The 26490-nt window shown below is 36.1% G+C and overlaps 2 protein-coding genes across 3 annotated transcripts in view; both read left to right on the plus strand.

The window, feature by feature from the left end:
* The window catches only part of LOC132274830 (protein NO VEIN-like), a 45474-nt gene extending 36744 nt beyond the window's left edge, over positions 1-8730 (plus strand). The window contains exons 11-14 of one of the 2 annotated variants that reach the window (XM_059776172.1): positions 5058-5457; positions 5547-5864; positions 5986-6243; positions 7022-8730. In XM_059776172.1, coding sequence (XP_059632155.1) covers positions 5058-5457; positions 5547-5864; positions 5986-6243; positions 7022-8293 — 2248 coding nt within the window. In that variant the 3' untranslated portion in view covers positions 8294-8730. The remainder of the gene's footprint in view (positions 1-5057; positions 5458-5546; positions 5865-5985; positions 6244-7021) is intronic. The other variant, XM_059776173.1, reaches the window with a different exon arrangement.
* Positions 8731-22382: 13652 nt separating this feature from the next.
* LOC132274831 (elongation factor 1-alpha-like) lies at positions 22383-26362 on the plus strand. Its single transcript, XM_059776174.1, has 3 exons — positions 22383-22501; positions 23896-24377; positions 25193-26362. Exons 2-3 carry the CDS (start codon positions 23916-23918, stop codon positions 26072-26074), a joined length of 1344 nt encoding a protein of 447 aa, XP_059632157.1. The 5' UTR covers positions 22383-22501; positions 23896-23915; the 3' UTR covers positions 26075-26362.
* The last annotated feature ends 128 nt before the right edge of the window (positions 26363-26490 follow it).

Here is a 26490-nt window from a genome sequence, read left to right on the forward strand (position 1 = left end):
GTACCACTTCTTCTAAGAGCATTCATCTCTTCCATCACTGCTAATTTCCAATTTGGATCATCAAGAGCTTCCTGAATGTTTCTCAGGACAAACAAGTGTGAGATTTATGAGGTAAAAGCCCTATGAGTATGAGAGAGTTTTTTATAAGGTATTTGGCAATGGGATATTTTAGATTTGGATATTTGATTCGAATACCTTTCCTAACAGCTATAGGAATATCAAGGTCTGATGGTTCTTGGTTAGGGGAAACAATAGGAGCTGAAGATGAGTTAGGAACAGAATTACTTGTGATATCTGGAGGTCCAGTTCCCGGAGGTTGAGATTGATCATTTTCAAGAGGAATAGGCTGACTTGGACTCTTTTGATGAGGTATTCTACGAGTATAAACCAGAGGCTCAGTGTTGGGAACTTTAGTGCCCGGTTGTAGTGATTCTTCCCTTGTTTTAGATACAGTAATGTTTAGCACTATATGACTAGGATTCCCTTCATTGTTTTCATTGGTTTGATCACATTGTTCCTGACTTTGAATTTCGGGAATAACAGTAGGATGAGGTGAATGAGTCAAAATCACATTTGGTAAAGGAGTAGGAGATAAATCCCAAAAATTTTCTTCCATGACCTTATTCTCCCCCTAAAGAGAATTTTTGGGAAAGTAGGATTTATTTTCAAAGAAAGAGACATCCATACTTACATAAAATTTTCTTGTTTGGGGATTATAGCACTTATATCCCTTTTGATTAGAAGCATACCCTATGAAAACACATTTTTCAGCTCGAGGATCAAGTTTGGACCGAGTATTATTGCGTATATGAACAAAAGCTATGTAGCCAAAAACCTTTAGAGGTAAATCCGAGTATATCCTTGATAATGGAAAAATTCTTTTGAAACATTCTAATGGCGTGCTATAGTTTAAAACACGTGAAGGCATTCTATTAATCAAATATAAAGCTGTTAAACCAGCTTCCCCCTAAAGATATTTTGGAACATTTATTGAAAACATTATAGCACGAGCCACTTCAAGTAAATGTTTATTTTTTCTTGCAGCAATTCCGTTTTGTTGAGGGGTATCCACACATGTAGACTGATGATGGATACCCTTTTCTTTCAAAAAACTCCCCAAAATTTCATTAAAATACTCGGTTCCATTATCGGTGTGAAAAATGCTAATTTTTGCTTGAAACTGAGTTTCAACCATTGTGTAAAAATTCTTAAAAAAATTTTCAACCTCAGACTTTTGATTCATCAAATAAACTCAACATAAACGGGTATGATCATCTATAAAAGTAACAAACCATTTTTTCCTAGAGATATTAGTGACTTTTGAAGGTCCCCAAACATCACTATGTATTAAATAAAATGGTTTTGAAGAAGTATAAGGTTTTGGCAAATAAGTAGTATGATGACTCTTAGATAAGCAACAACTTTCACAATAGAATGATGAACAATCCAAACCTTTAAATAAAGCAGGAAACAAATGTTTAAGATATGGAAAGCTAGGATGTCCTAGTCTTAAATGTCAAAACATTATTTGTTCATAAATAGAGTTAGAACTAACACTACTAACGCCCTGAGCCTTTTTATTACCGGAGAAGTCCCCGTCAAAGTAGTAAAGTCCATCTATTATCTTAGCACTGCCAATCTTCTTCTCCAAGCTCCGGTCCTGAAATTCATAGTAAGAATCACAGAAAATTACATGACAATTAAATTCTTTGGTTAGTTTACTCACAAACAAAAGGTTACAGGCCTATTTTAGGGACATAGAGAATAGATTTAAGATCTATATTCTCGGATAATTTTATCAAACCTTTTCCTGCAATAGGTGAGAAACTACCATCTGCAATTCTAAGTTTTTCAAGGCCAAAACATGATGAGTAAGTGCTAAAAAGATTGGAAAGGTTGGTCATATGATCAGAGGTTCCAGAATCGATGATCCATGGAGTATAATTTAAACAATAAGAAAGGGCATTAAGTGCACTACCCGTTTGTGCAAGAGAAACACTAGGAATACCAGATGAGGAATTAAATTTCAGCAGCTTCAGAAGGTGATCCATCTGTTCCTTGCTTAAGGGACTTGTCTCAGCTTCATTAGCAGTAGGAACCGCATGCCTATTTCTGTCACCAGGCTTGCTACTCTTCCAATTCGCTGGTTTTCTGTGGATTTTCCAGCAGTTCTCCCGAGTATGGCGCGGTTTGTTGCAGAAGTCGCACCAGACCCGTGGCTTCTCTTTAGTTTTCGCTGAAAATTAACTGCTTTATCAGCAGCAGTCTTTGCAACAATAAGGGCAGAACTCTCAACAGGTCCGCTGGTAGTCTTCTTCCCCAACATTACATGTCTGCGGCTCTCTTTTCTTCGAACCTCAGCAAATACTTCACAAATTGGAGGAAGTGGAGTCCTGCCAATGATCCGTCCTCGTACTTCATCAAATTCCACGTTGAGCCCAGCAAGGAATTTGTAAATGCAATGAGCCTCCACGGTCCGTTTGTAGTGATTAGCATCTTCAGTGGATTTCCATTCATAATCATTGAACAGATCCATGTCCTGCCAAAGGCGCTTCAATGAATTGAAATACTTGGTGATCGAGTCTTCTCCCTGCTGAATCTCACCAAGTTTTAGAGTCAATTTGTAGATGTGAGACTGATTTCCCAAATCAGAGTACATCTGATTCATGTTGTCCCAGAGCTCCTTGGCTGTGGAGTAGCACATATAGTTGGAGCTAATATCCTCGTCCATGGAGTTCACAAGCCAAGTCATCACCATTGAATTTTCTACATCCCAGGTCACGTACGTTGGGTCCTCCGATGCTGGTGCCTTCTTGTCTCCCGTCAGGTACCCGATCTTTCCCCGCCCTCTGATGTACATCCGAACGAACTGGGACCACCGTAAATAATTGTCACCATTAAGGCAAATATTGGTGATCTGAACCGAGTGAGAATCAGTACTGGGGGCTTGGGTTGTCGGATTGGTTAACTGGGTTGTGATAGGTGAGGTTGAGATGGAGGACATGTCAGACATGGCTGATCAGCGAAGAAATTGTGCAGACAAGAAAATTAGGGGTTTTTTTTTTTTTTTTTTTTTTTTTCTTAGGGTGTCTCTGATACCATATAAACTTGAAAGGAAAGAAATATGGAATAAACCTTTTTTCTGTATTAGCACACAATTCCCAAGTTTACACGGGTTCTCTTTATAGGAGAGAATACACGCACATAACTAGCTGGCTTAATTAATAATTTCCTAATTTACAACATTTGACCAATAATCTATTTATAGCAAATATCCTCCAAATATTATATTTACAGCTAATAATATTTGGTAGTATTACTACCGAATCTTTCCTTTTCAACACAAATCATGGTGTGTTTTTTGTTTTTGTTTACTCTCAATGTAATCACATCACTCCTTAATTGATTCTCTTATTGCATCTCCAATTATGTTACTTCAATTCTCTCTCTCTCTCTCGACACGTCCATTTCAACATTTGCATGTTGGTTATACTTTTTCTATAAATGTGTTGTTTCTTAGCAGTTCAACATTTTCTCCTATAATTATAGTTGGTTTAATAATTGTTTTGTAAACATTACCTTTATATTTTAAAAATAAGCATCAATCACATAGTAAGCAAGACATACTCTACCATTTACCCATCTTGCTTTATTCTATGTTTTTATCATCATCCTCAATTTCTCCCCCTTGTATCTTCATTGCATTCCCCGCTTGTATTCCTAGTTTTACTAAAGTACAGTTACATTCTATATGTTGAAGGGGAGAAAAGGATTAGGAATAAGATGATATTTGCTTGAAGTAGTTCTACAGTGTGATTGAATATGACAATGAAGAAAAACATCAAGCAAGGAGCATATTACGATGCTAAAATAGTAATAAATTTTCTTGAAATTTTCTTTCTTGATTTAGTGGATTTTCCGTTTTTTGGTTCTTGGGTTTTTGGGGCCTGCCTTATATTGCCTTATGTTGTTACTTCTGAGGTATGGTATGTATTTTGTTAATAATCTATACATCACCTGCAAAAAAAAAATAAATAAATAAAAAATTCCCTCCCTTTCTGTTGTTTTAATTTTCACTTGCATTTTCGATGATCTCTATCAAAACCAGGCCTTGTCTCAAATTCCTATTCTAATTAGGATTCTATTTAGAGTTGTAGTATGTTAGTTAATTTCTTGTTTGGCAAATCTTGGCCTCTAAGAAATTGTAATCCTTATCCAACAAGGAATTGGGTTTGGAACTCTATAAATAGATACATAGGCTTTGGGTTGAGACTTATGAGATTGAGAGAGATGTAGTCTCATGAGGGAGTTGATGGGTAGAGGTAGTATGCTGGTTGGTAGAGTAGGAAAGACACTGGTAGCTAGGAAATAGACTCGTGGAGTGGTGGTGTTGGTACTCTATTGTTGTAATATCTCTACGAATCATAGTGGAATCTCTTCTCATCCATGGACGTAGGCCGGTTTTGGCTGAACCATGTATATCTTGTGTTTGTTTGTGATTGCTTTGTTGGCTTTCTTTGAATCTTTCTTATTCGCGCGCTTCTGCTGCCCCAATAGAAAGTTTAATTTGAAGTCACTGGTTCACAATGTAATTTGAATGACTTCTTGGCAGCTATTTTTTGAATCATGACCCATTTACTAATCTAATTATCTATCCCTTGTAGTTTCTGTACGGTGACTAAATGGTCATGTGTTTGCATGTATTATCTTTCTTGTGTGTTTTTGTGTTTGTTTGTTCCTCACGTGTTACTTTCAAGAGGCTCTTAGCTTGCCCCATGATTTTGCCTTTTGAAGCTTGCATAGTTTTCTTTCTTCTTGTTGTATATTGTGCGTGTGTGCGTGTGCGTGTTTTCTTTTTTATGATGGCGATTGCAAACTATGCTGCACTTCCTATAGTACTACTGTTTTCTTAATTTTTATTTTTCAAATATGAAATACTATTTTACAATTATGCATTTTCCATACAAGTCTCCCGTAATTTATCATTTTGATATGACCAGGATCATTTAATGGCTATTGACTCTTTATATTTTTTTTAATCTTTAATCTTATGCCAGCATTGCACAGATGTCCAAATTTTACACATTTGTGCGAAATGAAATGGTTACTTCAAAGCAAAAGATTGCAGAGGAATTACATTCGGGACCTTTTGTTTTTGTTCCATACTCATGTGGTTCCAGGCATGAGGATGTTGTACCTGGTGTATTTTACTCTCCTCAAGAAGTATATTGGTATGATCCAACTGGTTGTATCGACCAAATGACAGAAATCCATCCTCATTCTGGCTTAGGTCTGTCTAATCGTTCCTTAAACAAAACATTGCGGAACATTTATCCAGGCCTTCATTACTTTTTTGTTTATTACTGTGGAGTCAACGAGATCCCTTCTTCTCGTAGCTACCTTCAGATTTTGCAGGAGTTATCAACTATTGTGCCGCCTTCACAGGCGGCTCACATGGTAAGTAACCAAATTGTAAGCATTCTATATTGTGGTTGTGAGGAATCAGTAATTCTATGCCATGCATGTATTTCTTTTTTATGTCTCAGGTTTTTCAAGTTTTTCTAAGGTGGAGTGATGAACTAAAATCTGGATTACTGAGCTCTGATGATATTGTTTACTTGAAAGAGTGTCTTCTAAAATTGGAATGTACAGTTCTTCCTGTTATACAAGATAAATGGGTTTCTCTACACGCGTCATTTGGCCTTGTATGTTGGTGTGATGATGATGAGTTAAGAAAGGGGTTTAAGCATTTGGACAATATAGATTTTCTCAACTTCGGTGAACTCAGTGACGGTGAAAAAGAGATGCTTCAAAGGAAGGTATCTGGTCTGATACGAACCTTAGGGATTCCTTCTCTTTCAGAGGTAATCTCTCTCTCTCTCTCTCTCTCTCTCAATATGAGCCGTCCGGTGAGACGAACGTAATTGGGAAAAAGAAAAGAAAAAAAGTTAATATCTTCCCTTTCATAACATTGCATTCTTGCAGGTTACAACTCGTGAACCAATATACTATGGACCAGCTGACTCTAGTTTCACAGCTTCACTGGTGAACTGGGCTCTTCCTCATGCACAGCGCTACATCTACAATGTACATCCCAATAAATATTTTCAACTCAAGCAGTCAGGATTTGAGGAACTGAGTCATCTGCAAGTTGTTGCTGTTGAAAAGTTGTTTTATAGGAATGTCATAAAAAAATCTGGCATTGCATCTAAGAAGCAATTTAAATGTACCTGTCTTTTACAGGTTTGTAATGTTGCTGTTATTCTTGGATTGTGCCTCCTTGTTTTGTATAGCATTTATTCAGCCATGCCTATTTTGATCAACTCTCCATCATCTTTCTTTGGGTAAGTGGCATGTTTTTCGTTGGTGCTCTTTTTCCAATTTTGAAGCATAGGCGATTCTACTCACATTGGCCTTAGTGCCCAGATGGTTTGGCCAATCGTGGGCCAAGAAATATTGAATGATGATGTGGGCGGGTATGGTAAGCAAACCTCTGGAAATACTTGGTCCAATAGCTGGGCTGGATGTGGTTATCCAATACGGTTGCTGCCTTGATGATAATTCTTAATGCCATATATCTTGGATTGTTGAACTTCTAGGGTTCTTAGAATAGCTACATTTTTGGTACAATATTGTTGGTATGAAAAACATAATGCATTAATAAGTACGAATATTCCTTCTTCTTTTTTTTCCGTTTCGTGTTTTTTATTTAAATTTTATAATTTAAATTTTATTATATATAATTGAAAATTTGGAAACTAGTATAGAATGAGAAATTAGAATATGTTGCTGTGGAGGTGTTCCATGTCGGATTAAGATGCATCTTTGACTTGTGTCTTGTCAGTGTGGAATTTTGTCCGGTTATATTAAAGCTTTATTTGTCAATGTTATTGTAATTAGAGAAAATTGTTTTCCTTTTTTTTTTCCTGGACATTTGGAATGAGTAATATAATGATTAGTGGCATATATTTCCATATTTTAACCTGTATATGACATTTCACTTTTTACTAAACATATACAGGGCTATGTTCTGTACACCACTCAGGCATCAGATTCTCACTCAGTATTCATGGAGCTCTCTCGCTTATTATTTGATGGAACTCCCGAACTACACTTGGCCAATTTTCTTCACATGATCAGAGTTATGGCAGAATCCGGCTCCAATGAGGAGCAGACCAAAATTTTCATTTTAAATAGTCAGAAGATGCCAAAGCTTCCTGATGAAGAATCTGTCTGGTCCCTTTCATCTGTAGCATCATTAACAGAGAATGACGAGGCATTCCTGACAAATGGTGCTTCAACGATGATTAATAAGCAAAACCCTTCAAAATCTAAGAGAAAACCAGGGCGACCTGTGGGGAAAACTGCACCAGGGACACAAGCAGCAGTTCTGCAACCAAGAAGTAGACCGCAGGTGAGAATGGAGTATGTTTCTGAAGAAATGGTTGCACAGACAGATCATATGGAACAAACTAATGCCGAATCTAAGAGAAAACCAGGGCGACCTGTGGGGAAAACTGCACCAGGGACACAAACAGCAGTTCTGCAACCAAGCCCTTCAAAATCTAAGAGAAAACCAGGGCGACCTGTGGGGAAAACTGCACCAGGGACCCAAGCAGCAGTTCTGCAACCAAGCAGTAGCCGGCAGGTGAGAATGGAGTATGTTTCTAAAGAAATGGTTGCACAGACAGATCATATGGAACAAACTAATACTGATTCGACCACTGAAGGTCATTCAGCATCACTCACGATGACAGCATGTCTACAAGATTCTGAATCTTCAGAAGATCAGTCTTATCATGCTTGCAATCTGGTTGGTTCTGAAATGGATGTCACATTCAATCCAGACGCACCATCTGATGGACCCAACTTTGGAACATCAAAGTCTGGCAAGAGAGATCAGCTTTCTTTTGGCACACTGAATGCACAGCAAGCAATGTTAACAGGGAGACAAGGAGAGTCTGTAGCTTTCAACTACTTTGCTGCTAATGCTGGCAGGACAAGTGTGAGATGGGTAAACAAAGATACTGAGACTGGGCTACCCTTTGACATCGTCATAGGTGATAGCGAGAAGAGAATGGAATACATAGAAGTTAAAGCAACCAATTCTAAAACGAAGGATTGGTTCGCTATATCTGTGAGAGAGTGGCAATTCGCAGTTGAAAAAGGCGAATCTTTCAGCATTGCACATGTTGTTTTATCAGGTAACAATACCGCAAGGATTAAAGTTTTCAAAAACCCCGTAAAACTATCCCAGCTAGGCAAGTTGCAATTGGCTGTTTTAATGCCATAGCAGCAGAAGGAAATTTCCATCAATTGCTTACAGTGCTACCTGTTATATGTACTTCTGGAGAACTTTTCCTTTTAGGATTTGTGACGGCGTTGTAAATATTTTCAACCATTTTTACCTTCTTTTTCCCCATATTGTATATGTATATTCAGTGGAAGATGGCTCAAGAGGTTGCCAGAAACTTTTGAATGTATTTAAATGTACGGTATATCATCCTCAGCTGCATACTACCTATAGAGAGATAAGAACCCAGCAACAGAAATGAATGTTAATACGATTAGAGCATTGTACTGATACTGGATTGTGCATGCATTATATTAGTCCATAATTTTACTATTCTTACAGGTTTCAATGTATCTTTGGCTTTATAGAATTGGAATTGGAATTGAAGAAAATTTTGGTTTAATTTTCTGAGTTGTTTTTTTTTCAGTTTTTTTTTCAATTCCATTAAAGCTATGTGCAGGCATGGAATTGGAATTGGAGCTTTGGAATTGGAATTGGAAAAAAACAATTTAAAAAATTGAACCAAAATTTTCTCCAATTTCAATTCCAAGACTTCAATTCCATTCTGCAGCCCAATTCTAATTCTAATTCCAAAGCTCCTATATTTCTTTTATGGCTAGCATATTATAATTTAACATGGCGAGTGGTATTTACCCATGCCTTTTGTAAGTTTTTCATGTATTTGTAAGTTTTTTTTCCAATATTTCATTTCTTGAAATGTGTGGATTTTGACTCATGTCAGTAAGGAAGACCAAAAACTCCATGTTTTTATAATTTCCTTTTTAAAATGTATAAACAACACTTTTTTAAGATTTATTTATCACTACAATTCATTGATTTTAATATACCCTCGCAGCTGCCCTATCTCGATTAGCCACAAAATAATTGTGTTTAATAGGGAGGATGGACAATCAATGGAAGGGACATGGGAGGCATAGAAAAGACAGTCACACCAAAGAAGAAAAGGATGTCCATCAATTTTTATGTTCGATTAGATGATGGAGAAGAAAGCTGACAATGTCATTATTTTATTTAACAAGTATAACGGAGTATATAATATATTTTTAGCTCATATTTCTCTTATGGTATGCTCAGTAGGAAAGAAAGAAGATGGGTGAGAAGGAGACACGGAGAAATCGTCCAAATTTAGGTGGGAAAGAAAGAAGATGGGTGAGAAGGAGACACGGAGAAATCGTCCAAATTTAGGTGGAAAAGAAAGAAGATGGGTGAGAAGGAGACACGGAGAAATCGTCCAAATTTAGGTGAAGGTATGTGAGAAAACAAATGACGCTATTATAAAAAAAATTAAATTACAAAATTATCCTTCACAAATGTAATAAACTCTGCAATCTCATCTCACCCATAACCCCAATACAGAATCATCGTCAAAAGTCCCCAAACCAAGTTGCTCCAAGTTTCAATACTCATGCAGAGATACCACCTGCTGCAACAGAGAGGCCGATTCTGCAAAACAGGTTCGGGGACAACACCTTTGAAGAATCAGTTACTTCAGTTGAATGTTTCCGTTTTGATTAATTTCTGTGCTGAACTTTTATATTGAATGAGAATCTTATCCTCTTCGGGAGTCCATGGCCCTTTCTTCAACCTTCCGTTTTCGCAACACGGTTTTCTCTTTGTCTCTCTTTCTCTCTCTAAAAAAGATCATCAATAGGGAACTAGAAACAAACAAGTTGTATATAATTTCATACGGCTATACATAAGACTATATATAGGTACCGCCAATAAAATTGAATCATTGATTCAATGGAAGAAGAAATTGAATTTAGGCGCCTGGCTCTTTGAGGTACCCAAATAGATTCACAATTTTTTTTTTCTTTTTTTTTTTGGTAATTAAAAATTGGAAATTGGAATTGCACCAGCCAAAAAATAGATTCACATTGATCAACTATACATACATATATGTGTATATAAAGAGAGAACTAAAGGAGCTTTGGAGGTTAAACGCGCAATGCCCATCCAGTAAGTAGGATTAGATATTGGAATCCTTTGATGTAATCCCTCTCTCTAGTTCCACGAGGCGTGTAGATAGATAGTGGTTATTTTTTCTTTTATATATATATATATATATATATATATATATATACATATATAAATAAGACAAACAACAAAGTGAAATTAATCGTATGCCTAATAAAATTTCAAATGAGTAGTAAAATAAGTGAGGGTATAATGATAAAAATAATTTAAAATTCTTTTTTTTTTTTCTCTAACAAATAAAGTAAGTTGTCTAGCTTCTTCTTTTTTTTTCCATCCAACTATTTCTTCCTAGGATGTTTTATCATTTTCTTCTTCTCTCCCTTCCATCCAATTTTCTTCCTTCCTACCAAACGGAGCATTAGTCTTAATTTTGGATGGAATATAAAATGATTGGTATCATATGTCTCATCCATCCTTTTAGCGTGAAATCTGATAGTACAATAAATATTAGCGTTAATTTAATTGAAACTTCTTTAAGTTTGGTCAAATATCATTCTAAAAAATTTTCGAAAATAATTATCACTCACATGATACATTTTTGTTCTATTTTTTAATCACACCCCAATCACATAATGTAAAATGACTTAAATACTCTTTGACTTTTCCAAAACAACTCTTTAACCTAAAGAATCAAATAAAAAAATAAAATATCCCTAAAACTACACACACACATATAAACACACACATACCTTTGACATATATATCCACCACTACATCTGCCATTGCCCATTCTACTGGAGCTGATGTTACAATTTTATAACTATTTTTTAAACATCTCCTATAAATGAGTCTTTCATACTTCTTTTCTGCTTTTGTTTTACATTAAAACATTCGTAATTGCAGTTTGTAATGAAATCAAATTACATTATAAATCTTGTTGTTTCTATTTGTTAAGTTAATTTTTTATAATTATATGGGGGCATTATTGACTCAATTTACGGATTCATTTTTATGTAATCATATTTCAAAATAAAATTTTTATTTATTATTTTAACATACTATAATATTATTTTCATTCCTAATCCTATTTTATATACAAACTTTAAAAAAAGAAAAAAAAAAACTTATTTCCGTCGGAATTGTATCAAACATAAATAAAAAATAAAAAATAACTCAATTTCAATTAGTTTTCCAAATCTGTAGGTGCAAAATTTCGCTCAACCAATAATGATTAAGAAAAATAAAATAACTCACTCAATCAATAGTAAAAATAAACAAGAATAATATATGTCAAAGCGTAGAATTGCTTGATCCCTTTATTGGAGGTCTAAGCCTCTATTTATATACAAAAGATTGTAAAATTATGGTAGGACTCGCGTTGCTTGTCCTCCAATTCTTTCTGTATAAACATTCTTTACTAATAGAGTTCTTTCCATTGTCTAATTTTCCATACATAGAACTTGCCTTTTACAGAACTTCCTATCTCAGAATTTTCCTTCTACGGTAAATCCTTCAACTGGTAGGACTTGTGTATTCTTGAATAACTGGGCTGAACATACTTTGATCCGGCTGGGCTTGAGTAACGGACCGGATGTTCGATATTAACAAGTTGGGCTGATGACCTCTTGATTCGGCCTTGATGGAGGTTGGAAGACAAATAACAATGGTCTTGGGCTAAAAATACACTCAATTTGGGCTTGAGCATGATGGGCCTTATATGTCCTTGGAATGTAGATATGTGTAGCGATGACGTGTACGCTTCTTATTGGAGGGAGTTTTTTTCCCTCCACAAAATCCAAATCCAAATCCTCGGTTGGTTAACGAAAATAATACCTCAATAAGTAAATATACTTGGAGAGTTACCAAACAACTATCAAACTTCCACACACACACACCGTATCTGACACACACACACACACACACACACACCGTATCTGACACACACACACACACACACACACACACACACACACCGTATCTGACACACACACACACACCGTATCTGACACACACACACACACACACACACCGTATCTGACACACACACACACACACACACACACACACACACACCGTATCTGACACACACACACACACACACACACACACACACACACCGTATCTGACACACACACACACACACACACACACACCGTATCTGACACACACACACACACACACACACACACACACACACACACACACACACCGTATCTGACACTCTGACACACACACACACACACACACACACACACACACACACACACACCGTATCTGACACACACACACACACACACCGTATCTGACACACACACACACACACACCGTATCTGACACACACACACACACACACACACCGTATCTGACACACACACACACACACACACACACACACACACACACACACACCGTATCTGACACACACACACACACACACCGTATCTGACACACACACACACACACACACACACACACACACACACACACACCGTATCTGACACACACACACACACACACACACACCGTATCTGACACACACACACACACACACACACACACACACACACCGTATCTGACACACACACACACACACACACACCGTATCTGACACACACACACACACACACACACACACACACACACACACACACACCGTATCTGACACAATCTTGTGATCACGTAATCAAACGAAAACATTTCAAGCAAGATAGAAAGGATCGATAGATTCGAGAAACAAACTGAATAAAATGGATTACCAACCGGAAACTCCACATATGATGTTTCCCAGCAGCCACACTTGAAGAAAAAAAAAAAAAAAAACCTCCACATATGTGTGCTAAAAGCTGTGGCTTCTTCGGATCATCAACGACTCACAACCATTATTCCAAGTGCAACAATGATTACCTGAAAGAATAGTTCGAAACCAAATATATATATATATATATAGTTGTTCCTTGGTATACAAGGAGCAATATACGCGACTTTTATTTCAGTCGTTGGATGAACTGAAATTGAAAACAACTAATATTATTTGTTTGTGGTTTTTTAAAACTCCAAAACCACTCAAGTGTTTTAAATAAAATAGAAAACCTTATTGTGTCTAAAACTTTTTATTCTTTTTTTGATTAAACTACTGCACATTACATATGTTATAAAATTATATTCTTCTTTATTAAGAATTATTAAGGATCTTTGTACAAAATTTTTGATAGAAAACTTACATTTTTTTTTTATTTTTTTTTATCTCTTTTCCCTTTATTCATAATTACTAAATCCTTCCGTATTGTAAAAAATAATAATAATAAAATACTGATTACAACTTGTTACTTTAATTACGAAAAAATACAATAGTGTGTCCTTTTAAGGATTTTACCTCCTTATTATAAGGTCTTCTATTTTATTTAAAACACTTGAGTGGTTTTGGAGTTTTAAAAAATTACAAACAAATATTATTGATTGTTTCTAATTTCACTCGTTGGATTTCATCTAACGACTAAAATAAAAGTCATGTATATTGCTCCCTGCACACCAGGGAGCAACTGAACAAGACTATATATATATATATATATATATATATATATATATATATATATATATATATATATTGAGGGGAGTGTTTGGTTAAATATACAGAGTAACAATGTTAGAGAAATAGTGTTTGGTTAACCTTAATAATAAAGGGGTAAATTAGTCATTTTAGTAACTTGATTTTGAAATAAATAGGATTAAAAAAGAATTTAACCCTATGAGGGGTATAATAGTCATTTAAGTAACTTGATATTTTGGAATAAATATGATTAAAAAATTAGGGGTAAAGTTGTCTTTTTCATGCTTTTAACAGAAACTTTAACGGAAAATGATAAATGGACCTAAGTAATAATTATTTTCGAAAGATATTTGAGAGTGATATTTGGTCAAATCTGAGGGGGGTGTCATTGAAATTAACCCTAAACATTATCACGCATTGATATGGATGTAAGAGAGCACCATAATACAATAGCCATTATCATACATTCGCAAAAGCGTTTGCATCGAATGTTAGCAATTCGAATTTTGACTTAACAAATATTACTTCAGTCTTTTCAAGAGTCATGTTAGTTGATAGGGAAAAATATAAACCTACCCTACCCTCGATAAGATTGATTAGATTTCATTATTAAGGATAATGAAATCAAATCTGACGTGGTTCAACAAGTAAGAATAATCCTACTATAACTAGAGGAGGTCAAAAGGATTAAATCATATCCCGACAAATCTGGTAATAAATCTCCTATGATTTCGCACAAGCGGAAGATAAGGTCAACCATCGATATCAGCGGAATGATTTTGATTCCAATCGACAGCCATAAATAGGGCATCAAGCCATTAAAGAAGGTACGACGTAAAAACTATTATTAATCCCTGCCTTCTTTTTAGACCTCCGTGACTAATTTGATCGTCGGAGAGCTCTTGGTAGGCACCACACCGGTGCCGTCAAGGTTCATCGATCTTCTCCTCTCTTCCTTGCAGGAAAGCGGTATCGTATCGGACTGCGCGAATTTCAGCCTCAACAGTTGGCGCTGTCTGTGGGAATCACGATTCCCTTGAATCAATTAATTACTCGTTGGGTATATACGTTTGCAGTCCGGTATGGTTACCGAAGGAACACCGTCGCAGGAATCTGGTTAAAGGGTAGAGTCGGGTGAAAACTTGGACGGCCCAAATGACCAGGCACGGCTTGCAGCGTTGGAACTACAGGTTCAAACTCTGAGTCAGGGTATGAACCAGTTGATCCAGCAAAATGCAATGCTCTTGCAACAACTTGTTCCACCGGCTCAACAAAACTTTCCAGGACAAGATCTCTCAAGTCCAAACGGAGGTAATGAAAATCTTAAAGAGTAATGAGATACCCCTCGGATCCGAGACACGGGTTGATCAGGCCCAGGCCCAAACCCGAGGGAATATCAAACAATTAATATTTTATAATGAACATGGAATACAAAATAAATTAAGAAATGAAATTAAAGCTGGAAGGAACTAAAAATAGAATCCGCAAAATATTATAATTATTAAAATCCATCAAAACCAAACTCCAAAACTCCATCAGTTTACAACTTGGGAATCCATCTCTAGTGGACCCCTATTAAACATCCAAACGGAAGATAGAACAAATGTAATAAACGTCCAGAAATAAAACTATAGAGAGAGCCCTACATCGTCGGAAGAGTGAATAGAGACTTCTGCTCAGCCCGAACACGTCTAAGCCTGGAACTGTCGTGTACCTGAAAAATAGAAGTGGGTCAGGCCCACGCGCAAGTTCTATACTACTACAATCCAAACAGAGGCCCGATACGCATGTACATCCTAAACAATTCAACAATAGCTAATAGTCCGTAAATATATATATAGTCACACTAAAGGACTCTCACTGGACTACAGGCCGGTCTCAACCTGAATAGAGGTAACATGCTAAAACGCACACGAAGTGGGCATATGTACCTATACCTAAACAGGGTACACCTCTAACCATCGTAGCCAGCTACACATCCCGATGCATATACGCTCCCTAGCCATCGGTCCTGAGGCTCAAGCTCATACCGAGGCACCATAACAGTACATATATAAAATCCATCCAAAATCCCTGGTATTGCTGCTCAACAAGTAGTTGCCATGACAATACAAATCCACGGGACTTAACTTTTAGTTAATCCCATTCTTATTCCAAGTAGGTGGGTAATGGTATTGATTTAAAAACCAAACCCATCCTTAGTATGCCACCGTCCCATACCGGTGCCTACTTTCCAATCCTCCAGTAGTCAATAATACCAATAAATCAAGTATATATCAACTAAATTCCAACATCTAACATTCAATGTTAGCAGTGATAAAATAAACATTGATAAACAGGGTCACAACAACAACATATACATGCCCAATTTAAGTTGTTCCCTTTAGTCTGATACAAAGACGGAATTAATTAAAACTTCCATTTAACACCTTACAAATGACATACAGATATGTAGGGTATGTATCACAAAATCCTAACCTCCACAGTTGATACTAACTGTGATAATGTAAGCATCAAAACAATATTCACAGTATGTATGTAGACATGTTCAAATTATAGTGTTCCACAAAACCGATCTAGTGTTAAACTCAAATCCTCCTAGTATTTAAGTTCCAACAGTTGCTATTAGAGAAGTTAAGATAGCTATCATCTAGACCCATCCTTCCAATAATTTATACTAGCAGTGGTAAGAAAAAACGTGAACCACAGAACCACAATGCATCCACAAACATGCTTAGTCTAGGTTGAACAAGCATACAACACTACTGTAACTACCAGTTTCATAGCAAAACAGATATCATTTTAGTTTGGTTTAATCTTCATTAATCCTGGAATCATTTAAGAGTGCAAAGAGTATGAAGCCTAAGGGAAAGAGTAAGGATAGAATCTTGCCTCAGAAACTTTTGTTCAAAGTTTCAACGTCGTCTTCTTAAAAAATCCCGGCGAGTTCCAAAACCCAGTTACTGTTCATGGGTACGAAACACTATTCCTGAACTCAAAATCTGATCTCCACCGTTCAGATTGTGCGACACTGAGTCATGAACCTATTCTCCAAATTTCAGCTCGATCGGACCACGGACGAAGCGGGATCGGATGTTTGATGAAATTTGGGCAGAATGGAAAAAAAAACCTGTGCGATCCAGTTACTGTTCACGAGTACGAATCACTGTTCCCGAGGTCAAACTCTGATCTCCACCGTTCATATTGTGCGTCATTGAGTCGTAAACCTCTCCTCCAAAATTCAGCTCGATCGGACCATGGACGAAGCAGGATCGGACGTTTGATGAAATCTGGGCAGAATGAAAAAAACCTGTGCTACCCAGTTACTGTTCAAGAGTACAAATCACTGTTCCTGAGGTCAAACTCTGATCTCCACCGTTCAGATTGTGCGTCACTGAGTCGTAAACCTCTCCTCCAAAATTCAGCTTGATCGGACCACGGATGACGCAGGATCGGATGTTTGATGAAATCTGGGCAGAATGGAAAAACTACGTTTTTCCTTCTCCACTTCCACAAAACGTGTGCTTTGTTTAAAAAAAACCCTACACAGACGTTTACCTTATACTTATAGAGTTTTCCTAAACCCTAGGTTCATTTAAGTCCAACTCACAATCCTAACCGGCCCATCCAATTAATGTAGAAACCTACGACGGCTATAATATAAAACCCTAATTTATACTGTAATTAAAACCCTAATTAGATGTATTTACCTAATTACCCTATTCACCATTAAATACTTAACAAATAATCTAATTGAACAAAATAATAATTAGTAAACCCAATTAAACCAAATAAGACACACATAAAATAAGATACACATAGAATAATTAAACCAATTATACTTAAACCATTAATGCCAATTAAATAATTAAAACACTAACAAGTAATTCCAATCAAATAACTAAAAATAAATATCATTTAAATAAATTAAATCACCACAAAAGAAAACAATTAAGCACCTAATAAAAAAAATAATGACACATAATCAAATAAAATGCACTTAAATAATAAATTAAATACCATTAAATACCAGGAATATCTTTTTTAAAATTAGGGGTATTACAAAGCCAGGTGGGAACCCGACATAGAGAGGTGGTTCACCTATCTTTCCTACGGAGTTCCCGACCTCCTGAAAGCATAGCTTTCTGTCTTAAGGAAAAGACAAAGAAAGTTACCCATCTCGACTTGCAGATCAAGGATCTCAAGGGGAAAATGGAAGATGTAATGCAGGCTATGAAAGGGAAAGGTCCTGCCGCCGTAGATGATTTGGTACAAAGGACCAACTTGCCTTTCAGCCCCGCCGTTATGAAATGTCCACTACCTAACAAGTTCAGGATGCCTTTGTTCGAAAGCTTCGATGGGACCAAAGATCCCCTCGATCACCTGGAAACTTTTCAAGCTCTTATGCATTTACACGTTGTGCCAGATGAAATCATGTGCCGAGCTTTTCCCACTACACTTAAGGGATCAGCGAGAGTTTGGTTCAACAAGTTGAAGCCAGGAACCATCAACACTTTCGAAGAATTGAGTAAGCAGTTTGCGAGCCACTTCATTGCAGGTCAGAGGCATATGAGGCCGGCTATCTACCTGTTTACCGTGGAGCAACAAAAGGAAGAGTCGATTCGGGAATACATCACTCGATTCAACGCAGAGATGTTGCAGGTAGAAGAAGCGGACGACAAGGTAGCTTTGACCGCTTTCATAGGATGACTCCAAACCTCCAGATTCTTGTTCTCCTTATCAAAAGAACCTCCCACCAGCATGATAGAGTTGCTAGTCAGAGCGCAAAAACACATCAACGCTGAAGACACCATGAGTGCACGGAAGGAAGGAGAGGACAAGAAGAGACCAGCCCCTTTCGTCAGGGATAAAAATAATACCAAATATAAGAAATCGTTCTTCAGCCAGAGTGACAGGACATATCATGAGAATGACTCAGATGAGTATACCGACTAGAAATTGTCTCGCGGCTAGAATTAGCCTTATCAAGTCATTCACAATAAAGACTGGGGGCATCTTAGTTAATCATTTTAAATTGAGAGTAGCTTCATCACGTGTTATTTTGTTTTTAATAATGATGGTCTTTAATAAAATTCCTTTTAGTTTATACGTGCAGTATCCCCGTACTATAAGGGATAGTAAATGAGTGTCCTGTATTATAAGGACCCGGGCTGAATGAATCCCGTAATCCGTATCCCCGTACTAAAAGGAGATAGTAAATGAGTGTCCTGTATTACAAGGACCCGGGCTGAATGAATCCCGTAATCCGTATCCTCGTACTATAAGGGAATAGTAAATGAGTGTCCTGTATTACAAGGACCCGGGTTAAATAAATCCCGTCATCCATATCCCTGAACTATAGGGGATAAGTATCTTGTATTATCAGGACTCGGGTTGAATGAATCCCGTAATCCATATCCCTGTAATATAAAGATAATAAATGAATGTTCTGTACTACAAGGACCTGGGTTGGATGAATCCCATAATTAATATCCCCTTACAATAAGGGATAGTAAATAAAAATCCTTTATTAAAGAGGTGAGCTGAGTAAAACTCGTAAAGTTCAATTTCCTTACTAAAGGGACAAAACTCGTATAATTTATTCCCTTATAAAAGGAAGAGTACTGTTCCCTCGGGGAAAAAAAAAAAAAAATTATTATTATTATTACTATTCATGAACAGTACCCGCGGGTACTGTTCCCTCGGGTGCAAAAAAAAAAAAAAAAAAGGAACTATTCAAGAACAGTACCTGTCGGGTGAAAAAAAAAAAAAAAACTATTCAGGAATAATACCTCCCTCGGGTGCAAAAAAAAAAAAAAAAAAAAAAAAAAAAAAACACCCTGAGTTACTATTCACATGAATAATGCCTGCGGGAATAGTACCCGCGGGTACTGTTCACCGGGGTTGGAAAAAAAAAAAAAAAAGAAGAAGAGAAAAAGAAAAAGAAAAAGAAAAAGTATTATTATTATTTATTACATTCCCAAAGCTAGACGTGCAAGCTTGGGAATGGGGGCAACTGATAGGAAAAAATATAAACCTACCCTACCTTCGATAAGATTGATTAAATTTCATTATCAAGGATAATGAAATCAAATCTGACGTGGTTCAACAAGTAAGAATAATCCTACTATAACTAGAGGAGGTCAAAAGGATTAAATCATATCCCAACAAATCTGGTAATAAATCTCCTATGATTTCGCATAAGCGGAAGATAAGGTCAACCATTGATATCAGCGGAACGATTTTGATTCCAATCGACAGTCATAAATAGGGCATCAAGCCATTAAAGAAGGTACGACGTAAAAACTATTATTAATCCCTGCCTTCTTTTTAGACCCCCGTGACTAATTTGATCGTCGGAGAGCTCTTGGCAGGCACCACACCGGTGCCGTCAAGGTTCATCGATCTTCTCCTCTCTTCCTTGCAGGAAAGCGGTATCGTATCGGACTGCGCGAATTTCAGCCTCAATATTAGTAATTCTCATATCCACGTTAACAACTTTCATTCTCCAAAAACAGACACTCTATCAGGTTCTTCGGATTTTCGCTTTTCATGAACACTCATTTGCTTATCTGAAAATCATCACTACATTCATTTCCCTCCATTGTAGCAAAATATCATTATTCATTTCCTCCAATTTCGAAATTCAAATGTCAAACAATATCTTTGCAAATTATTAAAAAGATAGGATTGATATTATAATTTTAAACAATACATTATTCATTATATGGATTAAAAAATATACAATTAATGTTATATTACATAACTTTAGACAATGCATTATCCATTATATGTATTAAAAAAGTTAGGATTAATATTATAACTTTAAACAATACATCATCCATTATATGAATTAAAAGTTAGGATTGATGTTATGTTTCACGATATGCCAGCGATATTCTAACTTGAATTCACCGCCTGTTTGATTACTAAACACCTCTTTAGTTTCTGTCATATACACAAAAACATAAGAATAAATTAAAAGTCAAATATTTAAAATATTTACGAATTATATTTAAAACAATAAATAACTTATCATATATCACTGTGGCATTTCATTTCGATGTTATTCATGCAACCAGAAAATTTGCTGATTTGTTTTTGGATGGTGGACCAACGATTCATTAAAGCTTTTGCATTTCGCGAAGATGAAACACCAAGATGTTGTACATAACTTTTGAGGATTCACTTTCCATAACTTTTTCTTCCATAACTTTTTCTTACTTTGATCTGTCCCCGTAATCGTATTGGAGAAAATGGATATTCATGCCCAACATAAAAGCCTCATTTTTGGTTGTGGACCAATTTGAATTTCGGATAATCGGTTGTTGTGTAGAATGTTGGGAGTTACTTGATCGAAGATCCATGAAATCGTATTGAGTTTGAAAATAATAGCTAAATTTGAGAAAATAGAACATGAAGTAACTTGAATGGTAAAGAATAGAGATGGGTTAGATGTGTGAGGTGAATTGTGGTAGGAATTGAGGTATTTATAGAAGAAAAATAAATTTTATTTTTTTAAAAAAATTTTAAAATTTTTTTATTTTTAAATTATAACTGTTAAGGCACTGTTTGTGTCAGTCAAACATTGCCTTAACGGCCAAATGTACTATTTGCAGCAGAATTTTAAAATTTAAATTCTAAAACAAAAAAAGTTAAAAAAATATCAAATTTTAACTGGAAAAAACAAAAACAAAAAGTTTTTTAATTTATTTTTGACTTAAATCAAATTATTTTTGGACAAAAAGTGCCTAAACAATATATTTTTTATTTAATAATTTTATTTATATTTTTCTTTTAAAAAATGAGTTCAAAATAACCCATTTTTGGGTCTGATTTAAAAAAAAAAAGAAAAAAAAAAAAGGCTCCCCCCAAAACGACATCCTAAGGGAGCCGGCGTGACCCAATATTTTTTGTTTTTTTGGGAGTATATCCGTAATTTCTAATTTATTATCCTTTTACACTTCAAGATGAATTGCCTAAATTTACAACTTTTGTTTCCAAAACTTCCGAAGCACCTTTTTTGTAACCCTACTTTTGGATGAGCCGTCTAAATTTAGAACTCTTGTTTCCAAAACAACTTTTTAGTTCTCTAAATATTATTGAAACTCAGTTTGGAAAATATTATTTATAAAAAAACAGTTTCAAGCACAACAAAAATAATTTTTTTTATCACTTCCAACTTCCAAAACAGTTATCAAAGGTGGTGTAACCTAAAGTTTTGTTTATTTTTCTTTTTCATTTATAGAATTTTTTTTTATTTCTTTATTTCAATGGAAAAGAAAACCAAGCTCTTTTGGGCCAGTACTAAGCCCAAAAGCCCAAACTAGTACTAACCCTAATCCAATTTTAGGATCGTTTTGATTGATGTAAAAAGCAAGGAAAGGGTGATTCTTATGTAACTTATGTTCCTGTCACACCAATGTGGCTTTACTTTTTCATTTTATAGAAATTTTTAAAGACCTTCGATTCAATCGTTGACTCTATTCTTGCAGTGCAAGGAAGGTCGGACAATTTCGTAATTCTTCCTCACTTTAAAGGGCATTAATGTAAAACAACTTTCATCGCATAATCCATGTGAACCCTAGCTCTCGCGGAGTCTTTTTGGCTATAAAAAGGCATGCACTCCCCAATAGCTATTGCGCTTTATCTGCTTCGCTCTTGCATTGTTGTTGCGGCTTAGGGTTTCAGTCTTCCCTTCTCTCTCTCTGTGATCTACGAAGGTATATTCATATATCTCTAAGTTTTTGATTCAATTCTACATGTCTGATTTGTTGATGTTATTTTTAGATCTAATATGTGTTTAGATGAATCGATTGGTTTTGTTGTTGATTATTCTATTGTTGTATGGTTGTGGACTCTTCATAGAACTCAACTCAATAAACAAATCAAGTTCTTAATCAAATTTGCTATAAAATTTTGTTGCTTCAGTCACGGGATTTATGCAAACACGCTCACACACATAAATTAATGTTTCTGAATGTACACTTTTAGGTGACTCTAATTAATGTTTATGACTATTCTTATTTTTAACTATTTTTAATTTCGGTATTAGAATTTGCTTCCCAATCTATAGTCTAGTATTTGATTAATTGGTTTGATTTATGTATTTATCTCCCCATCCCGTATTTTGATTATTGGTTTGTAGTATTTTGATTAATTGGTTTGATTTATGTATTTATCTCCCCATGAATAGGGATTTAATTTTTGCGATCTCAATCGAGTAGATGATTAGATCTATCAGGTTTTTTTTTTTTTTTGTGTGTGTGTGTGTGTGTGTGTAATACTGAGTTCTTGTTTTGATATATTTTTTCTGCTTGAATTATGTTTATGCGATATTAAATAATTTGATTTTTTTATTGTCATTCCTGTGGAATGACTAGGTACTTTCTTGGTTGTTGGTTGTTTTGAGAAATATTGGTTTACCTATTTTTGGGTTCAAATTGCAGTTCAATAATATCTATAATTTTTACTCCAATTTTCCTTGGAGTTTTTATATTTGTTTGTTGGCTTCTACATAACTTTGGAGTTTTTATATTCCAAACTCCTTTGATTTTGTGTTGTCAATATTGTACTAACTATAAACTGATTGAAATGGACTTGTTAAATACTTACTTTCACTCTGGTTTATTTTTGAAAATTTATCAATTGTGTAAACGAATTGAAACACTCTCTCTAAATGAGATCACTCTAGTTTATTTTTGAAAATTTATCAATTGTGTTTTAGAGATATGTATGGAAGGCAATTTAGTTTTTGCTTCCTGGAGTAACTTGCAGATATGTATGCAAATTTCTATGCTTTCGTTTCATGTGGGAATAATCTGATTTTTTGCAAACCATGCTATCTTATAAACTGTTGAGGATGTAAAGCTCCTTTGAATAGCTAAATTATTCCCATGGTATTTGTGTTGTGGTTTTGTTATTATTGTATTTGGTCAGTGTGAAAACTGTTTGAGGATGTAAAGCTCCTTTTCTAGTAATTGCAATTTTTTTTTTGGTGCATTTCATCGAAGTGTTTTCTTTTTCTTTTTCTTTACTGTTTATGTTTTTTATTTTCAATGAACATGCCACTTGAGAACTGATAGATTGTTATGTCGTATTCAATTTTGTTTTGCAGTTTAATTCCTGTGATCTATAATGGGTAAGGAGAAGTTTCACATCAACATCGTTGTTATTGGCCATGTCGACTCAGGCAAGTCGACCACCACAGGACATCTGATCTACAAGCTTGGTGGTATTGACAAGCGTGTTATTGAAAGGTTTGAGAAGGAAGCTGCTGAAATGAACAAGAGGTCATTCAAGTATGCGTGGGTGCTTGACAAGCTCAAGGCTGAGCGTGAACGTGGTATCACAATTGATATTGCCTTGTGGAAATTTGAGACCACCAAGTACTACTGCACAGTCATTGATGCTCCTGGGCATCGTGACTTTATTAAGAACATGATTACTGGGACATCCCAGGCTGACTGTGCTGTCCTCATTATTGATTCCACCACTGGTGGTTTTGAAGCTGGTATTTCCAAGGATGGCCAGACTCGTGAGCATGCTCTTCTTGCGTTCACTCTTGGTGTCAAGCAGATGATTTGCTGCTGTAACAAGGTTAATTATATTCTAGTGCTTGTTATTTTTGTTGTCTTGTCTTTTATTTTTTTATTTTTTATTTGTGAATTGTTTAGCAATGCTCTCATGGCATGTGTTTTGATATACCTATTCCCCCTCCTCTATGAAATGGCGCCCTTCAATCTGCCAATGCACTCTCTTCATTATATGTCAGGGATATCTTGGATTATATAAGTGCAAATTGAGTTGGGTGTTCATTTCAAGGACTCCTTATGATATTTATACCGGGATTGTAGTTCAATTGGTTAGAGCACCGCCCTTTGGGGTGGAAGCTGCGGGTTCGAGCCCCGTCGGTCCCGATGGATGTCATAAAAGTTAAAATCCCATTTGCATTCCTTTAAATTAATGTTTTGCATCAGATTTATTATTTATTTTTTGCTTTAGTGTTGCTGATTATTAGGTGAAATGTCTCTTTATTTTTCAAATACATCATTTTAGAATCTAGACCTGTTATGTGGTATGCGTATTAATAGTATGGTAAACTGTGATTCATTTTTGAATGTCTTTATGAGTATTTTTATGTTAGTGTCATTCCATGGCAGTTCATGTTTAGAACCTCAATGTCTTTATGAGTATTTTTATGTTAGTATTATGCCATGGCAGTTCAATGTGTAGAAAATTGTTCGTAATTTAACAGTGTCCCATTATGTACTATGCAGTCACATTTGCTATTCTATATTTGCATTTTGCTCCTCATCTTGATGGTACATCGTAGCAGGTTGTGTCCATGCTATTTGTTTTTTTAAATTCGAGACTCTGATGTTCATGCAAGTCTGTATATATCTTATTTGCAGATGGATGCCACCACTCCCAAGTACTCTAAGGCAAGATATGATGAAATTGTGAAGGAAGTCTCATCTTACCTGAAGAAGGTCGGCTACAATCCTGAAAAAATACCTTTTGTCCCGATATCAGGTTTTGAAGGTGACAACATGATCGAAAGGTCAACAAACCTCGACTGGTACAAGGGCCCAACTCTTCTTGAGGCCCTTGACTTGATTTCAGAGCCCAAGAGGCCATCAGACAAGCCACTGCGTCTCCCACTTCAGGATGTCTACAAGATTGGCGGTATTGGCACTGTCCCAGTGGGAAGGGTTGAGACTGGTGTTATTAAGCCTGGTATGGTTGTCACTTTTGGACCTACTGGGCTGACCACTGAAGTCAAGTCTGTGGAAATGCACCATGAAGCCCTCCAGGAAGCTCTGCCTGGTGACAATGTCGGGTTCAATGTGAAGAATGTTGCAGTGAAGGATCTCAAGCGTGGTTATGTTGCATCCAACTCAAAGGATGATCCAGCCAAGGAAGCTGCTAACTTCACATCCCAGGTCATTATCATGAACCACCCTGGCCAGATTGGGAATGGGTATGCTCCGGTTCTTGACTGCCACACCTGTCACATTGCTGTCAAGTTTGCCGAGCTCTTGACGAAGATTGACCGCCGATCTGGCAAGGAGCTTGAGAAGGAGCCCAAGTTCTTGAAGAATGGTGATGCTGGGATGGTGAAGATGATTCCCACCAAACCCATGGTGGTGGAAACTTTCTCGTCGTACCCCCCACTTGGACGATTTGCTGTCAGGGACATGCGTCAAACCGTTGCTGTTGGCGTTATCAAAAGTGTGGAAAAGAAGGATCCTTCTGGTGCTAAAGTCACCAAATCTGCTGCCAAGAAGAAGTGACTTTTAAAGTTGGGAGTTTGCAGTGGAGATGGTTTACACCATTTTCATTCTAAAGACCTGCAACATTATTCTAGTTTTATGGTGATAAGTTTTTTAGTTGGTTGCTTTGTTTGCTGCAGTTTTTTGTCTCCGTTGTCTGGTTGCCACACTCAGAATTGGGTGTTAGACCGGCGGTGGCGACAAAATTCTTATCCCGTTTAGTACAAGTTTTGACTATGTTTTTCTATTGATGGTTTTGTTATTGGATGATTTCGGTTAAACCTTTATAATATTTTTATGTTGCTTTAATATTTGTTTTAGTATGCCAATTAAGTTAGTGTGTGGTTTTGGTTTGCCCTTTATTATGGTCTCGTTCTTTTGGTTTTTTATCACCAATCTCTGGAACTTTATGTGTCTAGGTTAGCTTGTGGTTTGTT

The sequence above is a fragment of the Cornus florida genome, unplaced genomic scaffold (genome assembly GCF_030987335.1).
Source record: "Cornus florida cultivar Cherokee Brave unplaced genomic scaffold, ASM3098733v1 CherokeeBrave_3.0.0_Hap2_Chr09, whole genome shotgun sequence".
NCBI classification, from domain to species: domain Eukaryota; kingdom Viridiplantae; phylum Streptophyta; class Magnoliopsida; order Cornales; family Cornaceae; genus Cornus; species Cornus florida.